Here is a 13,895-nt window from a genome sequence, read left to right as displayed (position 1 = left end):
ACGTGTTAATTCATGTATCCCATGCATTTTTCTTCTCTGCCATATGTCTCATTAGTTCATATGACATCCATTTAGGCCTAAACCTTGAACAATATTTCTCAGTTGTTATGTAAAGAATAGCAGCTTCCAAGTTAAGTTCTTTGAATGCTTCCCATTTTGAATTTGCTGTTGGTAACATCATCAGTTGGTCCCACTGTATAGAATTTAAATACTGTCTCAGACCATCGTAGTCGCCTTTACGAAAGCAAAAAACACTGCCCTTTACCCCTGAACCTGATGGTAGTTACCTCTTTGAGTAAATCCTACTTCAGCAAACTGTGATCACTGCCACCTAGTGGTTCCTTTATCTGCAGATTCTTAATGCTCGAAGAATCACTACTGATAATCAGATCAAGAGTATTACTCCCTCTAATTGCCTCCCGAACATGCTGATGTAGAAAGCAATCATCCAATAAATCCACAAAAGCCTTGCTAGTGTGTGAGTGAGCAACCCACAAATTCCAGTCAATATCTGGGAAATTAAAATCCCCCGTTATAAGACTCTCTGATTTACTGGCCCACTCTATTTCCACTCTAATTTTGATCTCCCAGTGCTTATGTCACACCAAACTGACTCGACACTGCACTGTCCAACGATGTTGACTGGTTTAACTTCCTCAGATTTTATGTGTTTCTTAACTAATAGCATAACCTCTTCTCCCTTCCTATCCTGTATATCCTTTCTGTAGACGTTGTACTCCCCAAATTCCAGTTCTGCATTCCTTATATCTGTGTGACACCACGTCTCTGATATCCCAATAATATCTGCCTTTGATGCTTTGAGAAATACCTCAAATTCATCAAATTTATTTACCAAACTCCTAGCATTGGTGTACACACAAGTATACATGCACCTGTTTCTATTCTTAGCTACCCTAACTAAATGTGGCACATGCTGGTAAACCATTCTTTAATGTAAAAAAAAAAAAGAGATGACCATAACCTGAAGAATCGAGAACTTTTGCTTTTTTGGCGTTGGCAATGACGTACACTTCCAAACAGAGCTTTGTTTCTTACTCTCTGGGCCAAAATGATGAAGCCATGTCTCATCTGCCATGATCACCTTGCACAGAACCTCACTGTCTTCAGTAACTGTCTGTTGCAGCTCCAACAAACCTCTATGTGAACTTCCTGTTGCTCAGATATGATTAGTCTTGGAACCCAGTATGCACAAACATGTGTCACATGCAAATGGTTATGGAGAATACTACCATGAGTGCTTCTTACTAATATTCTCAGCATTTTTGTCATTACTGTTACTGTTATACAATGATCTTATCTCATGATTACAGAAGCAGTGTTTATGGTTTCTGTAGCAACAATAGTGGTGGGGTTCCATGACCCCCGATTTTTGTGATTGAATCACGTCCACCTTTAAATGTTCTAAACTACTAAGAGCTATGTTATGTGGAAGCATAGATTCACCATAAGCCTCTTTTAACATTTTATGCTTCAGCTGATGTTTTCTTGAGACAGAGAAAAAATTTAAAAGCAGCATACTGTTCTTCGCATGTCACATCCACTGTTATGTAGGCAAAACTGAACAAGCATAAACTTGACCAACTGCCAAGATTACGCCATGCACACAAGTCATCTGTGTAGTTGCTACATGATGCAGCTTGGTTTGGTCTTAAATTCAACAGCTCAGCTAGAAATAGCAAGCAATTTGGTTGTTCATGAAAAATTATGATCATTGTTTATCGAATAGCCCTTGGGACATATCAAGATTACATAATTAATAAGCAATATATCTACCTCTAGAAGTAATGATATCCCATATTATGCAATTGTTTCCAACTGTTTTAAAAAATATTCATTGAGAGATTACTTCCTTGTTGAGAGATCATACTAATGGTAACCACTGTATTTCTGATACGGCATTGCTAATTTATTTTCAAATGTGCATGTGTGTGTGTATATATATATATATATATATATATATATTAAAAAAAAATTCCGTATATCCTCTTTCTTAGAAGAGCAAAAACACTTCATTGTTGGATTCTGCTACTTAAAGATACCTACCAAGAACTTATTTCTTGCAAGTCTGCACTGAGTAGTTATGAGTGAATTCTGTAACTAAAAGGCTTGTGCATGTTGAAAGCCAAATGAAAAAAAATTTTATAACAATCATCTTTCGATTTAAATTAACAGATTATTAGCATTAATCAAAAAAAAAAACACGAATGAAGAACATTAATACACCAGCATGATTTTTTTTTTTTTTTTTTTTTTGTTTATTTTATCAAAATTGAAAACTGCTGAAAACACCTTTTGGGAAATTGCCTCTTTTTTTTTTGATATGTTTACTACTTTTGGGCTGTGTATGATATAATAAAAACATTAACTGTAGTACTGGGATAGACAATGCTTTTCTCTCTTATACCATGTTCTTACAAATACAACTTTAATAACTGCATTATAAACGAATGCATGTTATAGCCAAAAAATTTACCATTTTTTCTAACATAAATACAGTTTACTTAGTAAATAAAGTATTTATCTATTAATGTTATTGATGATGGTATATCAAGCTTAATGTCCAAGATTGCAGATGATACGAAAGTTGGCAGGGTTGTTAAGGATGCTAATGACAGTACACTGCTGCAACAGGATCTAGAAAAGTTGAGCAGATGGGCTGAGAGGTGGCAAATGAAGTTTAACATTGACAAATGTAAAGTACTGCATATGGGAAGCGGTAACCCCAGAGTGACGTATCAACTCTGTGGTACTACACTGACAGTGGTAGAGAATGAAAAGGACCTGGGGGTAATTGTGCAGGCAGATATGAAGTTTTCTGTGCAGTGCAGGCAGTCTGCAAGAGTAGCTCATAGTGTCTTGTCAATGATATACAGGAATTTTTCTAGCAGTGATAAGGAAGTGATTATTCCCTTGTATAAGGCAATGGTCAGGCCACACCTTGAGTACTGTATACAGGTCTGGAGGCCTCATTTTAAGAAGGATGTAGAGCTGTTGGACAAGTACAGAGAAGGGTAGAAAGATTAGTGAATGGAACAAAGGGTTGCACTTACGAAGAAAGGCTTAAATTTTGCAAATTACAGTGTCTGGAGACTAGGCACCTGTGAGGTGATCTGACTGAGGTGTATTAAGCCTTGAATGGCTTGAGCATGCTCAGTGCTGATGGGATTCTTCCTCTTGCTCAGAATAATCACCTGAGAGGGCATAAATTCAAATTGAGGAAAGACAGATGTAGGATAGATGTGCGGAAGTTTGCCTTTAGCCAGCGGGTAGTTGGTTGGTGGAACAGACTTCCATCCTTTGTTGTGGAAGTTGATAGTCTAAATAAATTTAAGGCTGAGCTGGACAGGTATTTGGAACAAACGGAGGGGTGAAATGGGAGTGCGTTTTTTTTTTTTTTTTTTTTGGCTGATGCTGCATAAGGTTGCTTACTTGCATCATATGCCTCTACTAATGCTAATGCTTTATGAGTATACAGCCTAAAAGACAAAGTATTAAAGATTATATCATTCTCTTTACATTCTACTAATACACAATGCTATGAGACTTACATTTTACACATATGTTCTGAAATAGTCATGTAGTTTAGTTTGCTGTAACTGATGATTGCATTTTTTCAGTACATAATTCTTAATAGTGGTCTGATGCAATGAATGAAGATGTTCAGTATCACTTTGACATTCTAACAGTGCCATCACTTCATTAATGTTTTCAAGCACTTTGTTAATTTCTGGTGCTTTTTTCTTACATAAGTCATCCACATTATCTTTTGAATCACTCCTTATGTCACTGGCCTTCTGTCTGTCAATTGTCATCCCACTGTTAATAGAGGGAAGAGATGACTTTCATCAACCGGTGAAATACCACCACTTTGCTTATTGGAGGCTTGAAGTGGTGAAACCCATGTTTAGTCTCTAGAGCAAAGTGTCCGGCATCCCCCTCCCCCCATATTTCTCCTTCAACCCATGCACGGTACTAAGTACTATAAGTTTTGATACCTTTCGTGTTTGGGGTTTTCATAAAAAAAAAAATAATAATAAAAAAATAACTTCCTCGAACTTTCTTCCTTGCTCAGGTAATGCACAACTGGAGTTCCTGCACCCATTTCAATCCAAACAGCCAGGTCATTTGCTCCAAGATCACCACCAAGTATGTTACAAGCAGCCTGTTTCTTGTTCTGAAAATGCTGCTAATTCAAGTTTATTATTAGTGATTTCGTCTTTTCCAATACTTTTTCCTCAGCAGTTTTCAATTGCTGTTGAGCTTTCTTTCTCCAACATTAATCCAATATTGGATGCAATGTCTTTCAATGTTAATATTTTCAGAATTTCTAGAACTTGAATTTCTAAGTTCACAACACCAGCAAGTAGCTCACCATGATACTAGGCTTTGAAGGCTCAAATAACATCCCAATCCATGGGATGAATTAGTGCAGTTGTGTTCCTTGGCAAGAATATGACACTGATCCTACCATATTTTGTTGTTTGTTTGTTATTTGGTTTTTAGGAGCATCAGCAACTAAGGCCATATTGCTTACAGTATATAGTAACTGCTTGAGTTTCACCAAACTTTTCCATCCGATTCATCAAAGGTGAATAACATAAGCAAGTTTATCACAAGTGGATGGACACTGGTGGAATCAATATCAGCAATCACTGATCAGATGGAAGGTTGATACTGTAAGAGTTTATGGATTTCTACATTAGTTTGGAAAGAGTAGAGATTAGAGGTAAGTGCAATGGGATGTATAATTGAAAGTAAGGGATTTGTCACACTTTTTTAAGGAACTGGAAGGATGTGATTAAGTATCCATGCAGAAGGAAATTATTGCTACCAGCAGTGATCTCACTGCCTGCAGGATTTGTCTTTGTTGTTTAAATGGATTCTTTTGGCCTGTTTGTTCCTACCAACTTATTTCTCTAAAGATACTGAATTCTCAATCACATCAAATATAAAATAACATTTCTCCCATTTCAATTTCTCTTCACCAATTTTCTTATCTTTCTATAAATTTAAAGAGGGGAGAGGCCATCAACAGCCTCCTTAACACTACTATATTCAGCACAATACAGCTTCTGTCATCTGCAACTATCAAAATTACCAACCAATCACATGCCTGGCATTACAGACTGTAAATCAGATAATGAAACTGTTGAGAAAGGTTTATATGTGCTATGAACCACAATCATGATTGGCAAATCTCAGTAGTAGTTCACAGATTCTTGCAGTAGTTTGCTTGGAATGAACTGTGAAAGCTTTAAACACAGACACAAGCAGTGTGTCTATATTTCACTGTATGATATGAGAGAGAGAGAGAGAGAGAGAGAGAGAGGGAGGTGAAATGAGGTTGTTTCATTATGCTATAGAATACAGTTTATATAAATTTTGATGAGGAAAAAAGAATATTAAAAGTTTTGCATTCTTTGTGAATAAAATTATAAGATTTGTTTGAATATTACAACCAATAATATATTTTGACAATAAGTACTTTTAAATTTCATTATAACTTGTTTTGGTTCAAAACTTTCAATATTTAATGGTGTTGTGATCAGTATCTCTCATTTTTAAATTAGTTTTCAAACTATGGCAGAATTGCCACCTCTCTAGGTTTCACCCAGAGTCTGTGGGTTTAAGCATTCTATGTTCAGGCCTACCGGTTCTTTTGTGATTTCTCTGTGCTGTAGGATGGCAGAGGAAAAAAATTGAGGTGAATGTGATATTTATTGTATGCTATTATAAACTTTTTTTTAGAATGTATATAACTTTTAAAACAATTTAATACTTGTATCATGCAACACACAATCTTTTAAAACAGGGCTGGGAGCTTTTTCCAAATATGAGCTACTTTAAAATCTTTCTGGAGTACATATGTATTATACAGTTTTCAAGGTAATTTCAAACAATGTTTCACAGCATTAACATTAAATTTTCCCAGTAAGTGAGGCCATCTCTTATCTGTGTTTCTAAGCACCTGTAGACACACAAGCATCTACAACGATGAGTTTTTTTTGAATTTTTTTTTCAAATTCTTTTTCAATATGTATTTTATAATTTTTTTCAGATATTTTAAGAATGATTTCATTCTAATATTGGGCAAAAACATCAAAATAAGAACACATTAATATTTAAAAGCATTTATGTACGTGGTTTTAATTTTGACAATTTTCAAATTCCATGAAAAACACTGCTCCTCCAGACCCACACAGTGCTTATAAACTCACTCTTGGAAGGGTTAAAAATGAACAAGAATGTATATCTTATAGCTTATTTATTTAAATTTTTTAAAATGCATTTCTCTATTTTATATAAAATAGAGAAATGCATGGTATCCTACAGAAAATTATATTGTGTTTCTATTTCTATGGATCATGGTTGACCAGTTGCCATCTTAAATTACGTCATTACTTATCTATGTTTCTAAGCACTTGTAGACACACATGCGTCTACAAGCATCCATTGATAGCTTCCATTCTAAATGGAAATGAGTAATCTATACAAATAAAATAAAGTCCAAAAGCAATTTTTTTCCCTAATAAATACATTCTGCAAATGAATTTTCTAGTTAGAAATTAATCTATAAAGTGTGTTTTGCTTGAAATATTTAAAATAAAATAATCTCTGGGATTTTGAAAGGGTGATAGCTTTCAAATATGCTCACTATTTAGCAAGACACTTCATAACTGAAAGTTATTTGTTATCAACTATTAGAAATTTTGATTCCAGTCAATTTGTCAGAATTCACACCAAAAACTCCTAATGATATTAAAAAACAAGCATGCCCATGTCACTGAGAAAAGATGTTATTAGTCATTTTCTAAAGTACTGTTGTATATTTTATAAACTGCCCAATGAGAGCTTTATGGTTAATGATATATTTGTTTCAGGATTAAAGTGAGAGTAAACAGGGCACAGGCAGTATGTCTGTCTAAATCATAATCAGTACATGTAAATCTAACCTACCTCCCCATGGATGGTTTATGTATGGTTGTGGTTTACTTCCTTATGGCAGATACAAGTACCGAGAAGCAGCCTTCTTAGTGATTGCTTCTTCCTGGTAGCAAGGTGGCCAGAAACAACTGAATGACATATACACTGAACTAACACAGCACTATATTAATTTCTCACCATTTACAGAGTTACATTGACACTGTTGCGCACAGAAGACTACTGTGCAAATTAGAGCAGAATGGTATTAAGGGTAAGTTGCTACAATGGATAAAAGGATGGTTGAGTGGGAGAAGACAGAGGGTGGTAATCAATCGGTGCTGCTCTTCGTGGACTAATGTTATTAGTGGAGTTCCACAGGGTTCGGTGTTGGGTCCACTGTTGTTTTGTATATTTATTAATGATACTGATGAAGGTATATCAGGCTTAGTATCGAAGTTTGCAAATGATACAAAGGTTGGCAGGGTTGTTAATGATAGTAATGGCAGTGTGTTACTGCAAACAGGATCTAGAAAATTTGGGCAGATGGGCTGAGAAGTGGTAAGTGAAGTTTAACATTGAAAAATGCAAAGTACTGCATATGGGTAGAAGTAACCCCAGAGAAACGTACCAACTGTGTGGTACTACACTTAAGATGGTAAAAAATAAAAATGACATGGGAGTAATTGTGCAGTCAGATATAAAGTTTTCTGAGCAATGCAGACAGTCTGCCAGGGCAGATCATGGGGTGTTGTCGATGATATACAGGAATTTTGTTAGCAGGGAAAAGGAGGTGATTGTCCCTCTGCATAAGGCATTGGTCAGGCCACGCCTTGAGTACTGCGTGCAGGTCTGGAGGCCTCATTTTAGGAAGGATGTAGATTTGCTTGAGCGTGTACAGAGCAGGGCAACAAGATTGGTGAGAGGAACGAAGGGATCCTCTTACCAGGAGAGGCATAAGTTCTGCAAATTGCAGCAGCTGGAGACTAGGCACCTGCCAGGTGATCTGATTGAGGTGTATAAGGCCTTGAATGGGTTGAGCACGCTGAATTCTGATGGGATTCTTCCACTTGTTCAGATTACGAACCTAAGGGGGCATATAAATTGAAATTGAGGAAGGACAGATGTAGAATAGATGTGTGGAAATTTGCCTTTAGCCAGCGGGTGGTTAATTGCTGGAACAAACTTCCATCTGTCGTTGTGGAAGTTGATAGATTAAATAAATTTAAGGAGGAACTGGACAAATATTTAGAAGGGACTGTTTTGTATTTTTTTTTCTTTTGGCTGATGCTGCATAAGCTCATACACTTGCTTTCTTGCATCACATGCCACTACTACTACATATCATCATAGCATACCATAGCAGAGTTGAACTAATGTTCAGGAGTTGCCCCATCACATATACAATACATGTCCATGTCAAAATCAAGGATGTCAAACAAGAGACCTACGTGTTGTCAACTTGTACAGTTTACAGCATAATACCTACATAACAGGAGTTTGCAAATGCTGAAACCATGGAATCCCTGAATTTAAATTCTAACTTCAATCAGTGAAACCCTAACCCTTCGTTAGGGTTTCACTTTGAAAATATGAGGCACCCAAATTTATACTCAGGATAAGTACACAGTTATTTAGCATTGGTTATTTGGGTGGGTACTTTGTAGTGAAACAACTACTTTGCTTACAATGCACAAGTTCACATGGTATACCAGATAATATGATTTACTGAGTATTATGTCTGTGAAGTGCTAATGAATATCATGAATCATTAAAACTCCTGGGTAGTAAAAACCTATTCCCACCTGAAAATGGTGGGAATAGTTAACTGTAGCCAATAAATTAACAGGTCTTTACAAATTCTACCAGTCAATCATCAAAAAAGATATGAACCCAGACCTTTCTAAACTAGTAAAAATTAGCAAAGTCATCACACTATCACAGAAGCCACCGTTATTTTAGGTACACAGCAGTAATAATTCAGTTTAAAAATCAATTAATCTGAAATTAATATTACAGTAAAAAAAGAAATTGAGTGACATGGATGTAACTGCCTTTCCTTGAATTTGTTTTCAATATCTGTGAAAATTACCTTCTGCTGTCTGGTACTATATTTTTATTCTTGCAAACAGATGAATCTGTAATTCAACAAAAATAGTTTCAAATATTGTTCATTCAGTTATGCTGTGCAAATACTAACAGCACTTTCACTCTGATAACATATTACTTTTTGTGGATTGGAAACTCAGTCCTAAAACTTCAGAATAATGTTGAGAGTAACCAGATGTACTATTAGCATTAGCATTGGTTGAGGCATATGATGCAAGAAAGCAAGCTTATAGAGCATCAGCCAAAAAAAAAAAAAAAACCCTTCCCATTTCACCCATCCAGTCACTCCAAATGTTTGTCTAGTTCAGCCTTAAATTTATTTAAGCTTTATCAACTTCCACCAACAACAGATGGAAATCTGTTTCAGCAATCACTGGCTAGAGAGAAACTTCCACACATCTATTCTATAACTGACTTATTATTATTATTATTAATATCCATATGATGCAAGGAAGCCTGAGGCTTATGCTGCACCAGGGAAAAAAAAAAGTTCCCGAGTAACCCTGAGAGAGAGAGAGAGTCAAAAGTAGAAGGGACTCACCAAGAAAGAGAAGAATGATGATATCCAGCTCAGGACCCTGGGTGTGCCAAGCCCATACTCACCAGATGTGAGCCCCCGGGGTTTTTCTCAATTTGAATCTATGCTCCCTCAGGTTCTTAATCTGAGCAAGTGGAAGTATCCTATCAGCACTGAGCCTGCTCAAACCATTCAAGGCCTTGTACACCTCAATCAGATAACCCCGCAGGTGCCTAGTCTTCAGAAACTGCAATTTGCAGAACTTGAGCCTTTCCTCATAAGAGCACCCCTTTGTTCCCTTTACCAGTCTTGTTGCCCTTCTCTGTACTCATTCTAGCAACTCTACATCCTTCCTAAAATGAGGCTTCACACAGTACTCAGGGTGTGGCCTGACCATTGCCTTATGCCCTATTTTTTAGTATTCAAATTCCTCATGTTATCTGTGCAACCATTGCATTTTCCACAAAAGTTTGAAAACTGCTTTATCATGAATTATTGTACCAAAACCAATATGTGTGCAGAAATATTTAGTACAGGGATTCCCAACATTTTTGGCTAGAGGCTAAAACAGTTAAAATTCAGAATGATTAAACAGTTAGGCATGAGTTGCAAGTGCAAGACCAATCCCAATACTACTAATTAAGCAATTTTGAAGTGGAATTTAATTTTTGTTACCGCCATTATTTTTTTTACATTTAATAATCAAATACGAAAATTCATCAATTACTATATAATAATAATAATAATAACTGTTAATGCACTATTATTATTATTACAGGAAGTTACAAAACACAAGAAAAAAAAAAAAAAAAAACAATATAGAAAAATGGATGTTTACAAGTCAATTTTGTGATACAATAGTCTTAAAATCGGGAGTTATATAGAACAATATGAAAGAATAGATTGGCTGCAGTTATTATTATTATTATTGGGCACCCCTGACTTAATGTGTGTAGGTGTGTATATATATATATATATATGGTGTTTTCTTTTTTTTTTTTTCAGTAATGGCAATACTGCAGTACATCTATCCAATGAGAGCCGTTATTGAATCCAGAAAGCTCTTCTTGAGTTTGGACTCCTATAATAAGGGAGAAAATAAAATAAAATAAATGTTTCGGGGACATAAAAAAAATAATAAATGTTTCGGGAGCATAAATAAAATAATTACAAAATCAACTAGCCATAATTTATCATGAAACACCCATAGTAAAAATTATTCGCGTTTACAAAGTGAATAGAACCTGGGCCATTCAAACTAGGCCAGCTTATAATAAACTATTAACCAAAGGTCACAGATGTAAAAAACACCGCTCTCCAAAAACTGAATTTAGTTATATTAACTGTCACCAAAATCAATTCTAATTGCATTCCCTATTTATAAACAGAAAATAAAAGCAGGGTCGCGATCACATAATAACCTAAAACCTTTTAAAATAAAACCAACCTTCTTCAGAACACCAGCCATATCGATTACTCAAAATACACTATTCCTAGACGTTTCAATCACGACATTGATCACTGTGGCCAGCGCCTCTCTTTTCCCCAATGAGGGAAAATCAGAACTAAAGCAGTAAATTTGTGGGCACAGTTCAACCGTTTTAAATGAGTGAAACCCTTCAGTGCATTTGAATAAAATAGTCTTCACAGTCGGTAGAATCGCCGTCCTCCCTACACCGGGCGGACCAGAGTTTGAATCCCATCAATGACGCTAGGAATTTTACTGGAATTTTCACAACGTAGCTGATTAGGTAGTCTCAGGCTAGGAAGGCATGGTGTTTTTCTCCCGAAAACGTTGGTTTTTCGCAATGCGATATTTAAAAAATGTGTATAACCTATTGCACAAAAAAAAAAAGAAAAAAAAAATTAAGGATGCTCTTTACCTGACTTTTAAATAGAGTTAACCTGTTGTAAACATCGCACATAATGCTCCTTCAACGGTTATAACCTTCCAAAGCAACCTAACTTCCCAAGTAACTCATTTTCTCTCCAATCCTCCAAAGTAATACAGCAGGGGTATAACCCCAGTTTCACCTCTAATTTTTTCACGAACTGTACTTACATTTCTCGATCTTACAACTGTGCTTACACTGAACTTCATTCTCACAGGGCCGAGTTCATACCTTAACATTTTTTATTAAAATGCAACCCCAAGAGATCGGGGACGCATGCTAGTGTTTGCTCTTCTGCTAAGTCATCTTTCCGCAGAAAGGTAAAAAAAAAAAAAAAAAAAAAAAAGAGGCAAACTGCAGCCATTATGAATCCAGTACAGGATAAAAGCTTCTTCAACAATTCATGTTGATCTGCCAACCCGCATCAACCCTAATGCGGGTTGGCAGATCAACCGTATTTAGCATTTAGGGACTTGAGCATGTGATACTGCACTCCTGTTTCTAATCACTCGGGTACGGAGGATTTCCCGCATATCACTTCCTTAATGAAATACTTTCATTAAACTGTCACACCGAAAAGATCATTCATAAACCGCGCAAGTTAAACTTTCAGCTTAAATTTGATCTCAGAGACAAAACTTTCAGAGGTAATGTTGCTTCCCTCCGTGCCTTCGCATTCAAAATTGTTAGGACCCATTAGTCGAATCGGATAAGCACTAGTCAGCCACAACCGAAGTCCAGCCCTCCTTAAAATTATATAAAAAAATAAATTAAAAAATAAATAATAATTCCGAAAATGCGCAGCGCTAGCTACCACTGAAAATAGACCAATAATTACATTTCAGAAAATTTACCTAGATAATTCAAAATGCAAATTATTATGTAACTCATCTGTAGTTATTACATTATCACCTTTTTTTTTTTTTTTTATCATTGTCGCATCTCTCGGCCAGTTAGACCCTAGCTTTTCTACTAATATCTCTAAGCAGGTGCATCTATAAATGTGAGTAGCAGTTTTTCAAAATGGAATACAATACTTAAAAAGGAAACTGAAGTGGTCAGACAATAGGGTAGCAGTAACCCCAAAGAAATGTACCAACTGGGGGTGTTACACTCAGGGTAGGGAAGAATTAAAGAGACCTGGGGGTAATTGTGCAATCAGATATGAAGTTTTCTGAGCAATGCAGACAGGCTGCTAGAGTCGGTCATGGGGTATTGTCAATGATATACAGGAATTTTGCGAGCAGGGATACGGAGGTGATTATCCGCTTGTATAAGGCAATGGTCAGGTCACAACTTGAGTGCTGCTTACAGGTCTGGAAGCCTCATTTTAGAAAGGATGTAGAGTTGCTAGAACGAGTACAGAGAAGGGCAGCAAGGCTGGTGAAGGGAACAAAGGGGTGCTCTTATGAAGAAAGACTCAAGTGCTGCAAATTGCAGTTTATGGAGGCTAGGCACTTGCGAGGAGATCTGATTAAGGTGTATAAGGCCTTGAATAAATTTAGTAGGCTCACTGCTGATGGGATTCTTCTTCTTGCTGAGATTACAAACCTGAGGGGACATAAATTCAAACTGAGGAAAGACAGTTGTAGAATAGATGTGCGGAAGTTTGCCTTTAGCAAGCGGGTAGGTGATTGCTGGAACAAACTTCCATCTGTTTTTGTGGAAGTTGATAGTTTAAATAAATTCAAGGCAGAACTAGACAAAAATTTGGAATGAATGGATCAGTGAAGTGGGAAGTTTATTTTATTTATTTTTTTGGCTGATGCTCTATAAGCTTTCTTTCATGCCTCATGTGTCTCTAATGCTAATAACATTTAGTCAAGCACCGACACTCTTGCGAAAAATGTTCGAGTCCAAAAATCCTATTTTATTTCTTCATTTCTTGCAATACTGTGTAATAGCTTCATACTCATATGTCATTATTTCTTATATTTCTATTACATTTGCATAAACTATGTGCACTGCTGATATCAATCAGATCACCGCCCAATCTATGGACAATCTACCCTAATCGGTATCCAATTTGACTACTATGACTTTTGCAACACATTATTATTATTATTATTATTATTATTATTATTAGCCGTATGGTGCAAGGAAGCCTGAGGCTTATGTTGCACCAGCTAAAAAAATTCTCGAGTTACCCTGAGAGAGAGAGAGAGAGAGAGAGAGAGAGAGAGAGAGAGAGAGAGAGAGAGAGAGAGAAGTAGAAAGGAATCACCAAGAAAGAGGAAAATGGTGATATCCAGCTCAGGACCCTGGGTGTGCCAAGCCCATACTTCATGGACTGACGTGCAAAAATTCCTAAGTTCTACGAAACAGTATAAAAAAATTCAGCAGTGAGATCGTTTTGTTAAATACCATACCATAGGCGCATCTTATTCGTGCTGCAAAAGACAATACACCTCAATTATCTTAGTGAAGCATCTGAA

At 36.2% G+C, this 13,895-nt stretch overlaps 1 protein-coding gene across 1 annotated transcript in view; it reads right to left on the bottom strand.

Moving 5' to 3' along the window:
* The window catches only part of ND-13B (NADH dehydrogenase (ubiquinone) subunit ND-13B), a 58,763-nt gene extending 47,551 nt beyond the window's left edge, over positions 1-11,212 (bottom strand). The window contains exon 1 of the mRNA XM_090387623.1: positions 11,016-11,212. Within this exon, the coding sequence (XP_090243749.1) occupies positions 11,016-11,036 (21 nt within the window). The 5' untranslated portion in view covers positions 11,037-11,212. The remainder of the gene's footprint in view (positions 1-11,015) is intronic.
* Between the last annotated feature and the right edge of the window lie 2,683 nt (positions 11,213-13,895).

Source organism: Mastigoproctus giganteus, chromosome 13, assembly GCF_048544385.1.
Source record: "Mastigoproctus giganteus isolate SK-2022 chromosome 13, ASM4854438v1, whole genome shotgun sequence".
Lineage (NCBI taxonomy): Eukaryota > Metazoa > Arthropoda > Arachnida > Uropygi > Thelyphonidae > Mastigoproctus > Mastigoproctus giganteus.
This window is presented reverse-complemented; position numbering and strand designations above follow the sequence as displayed.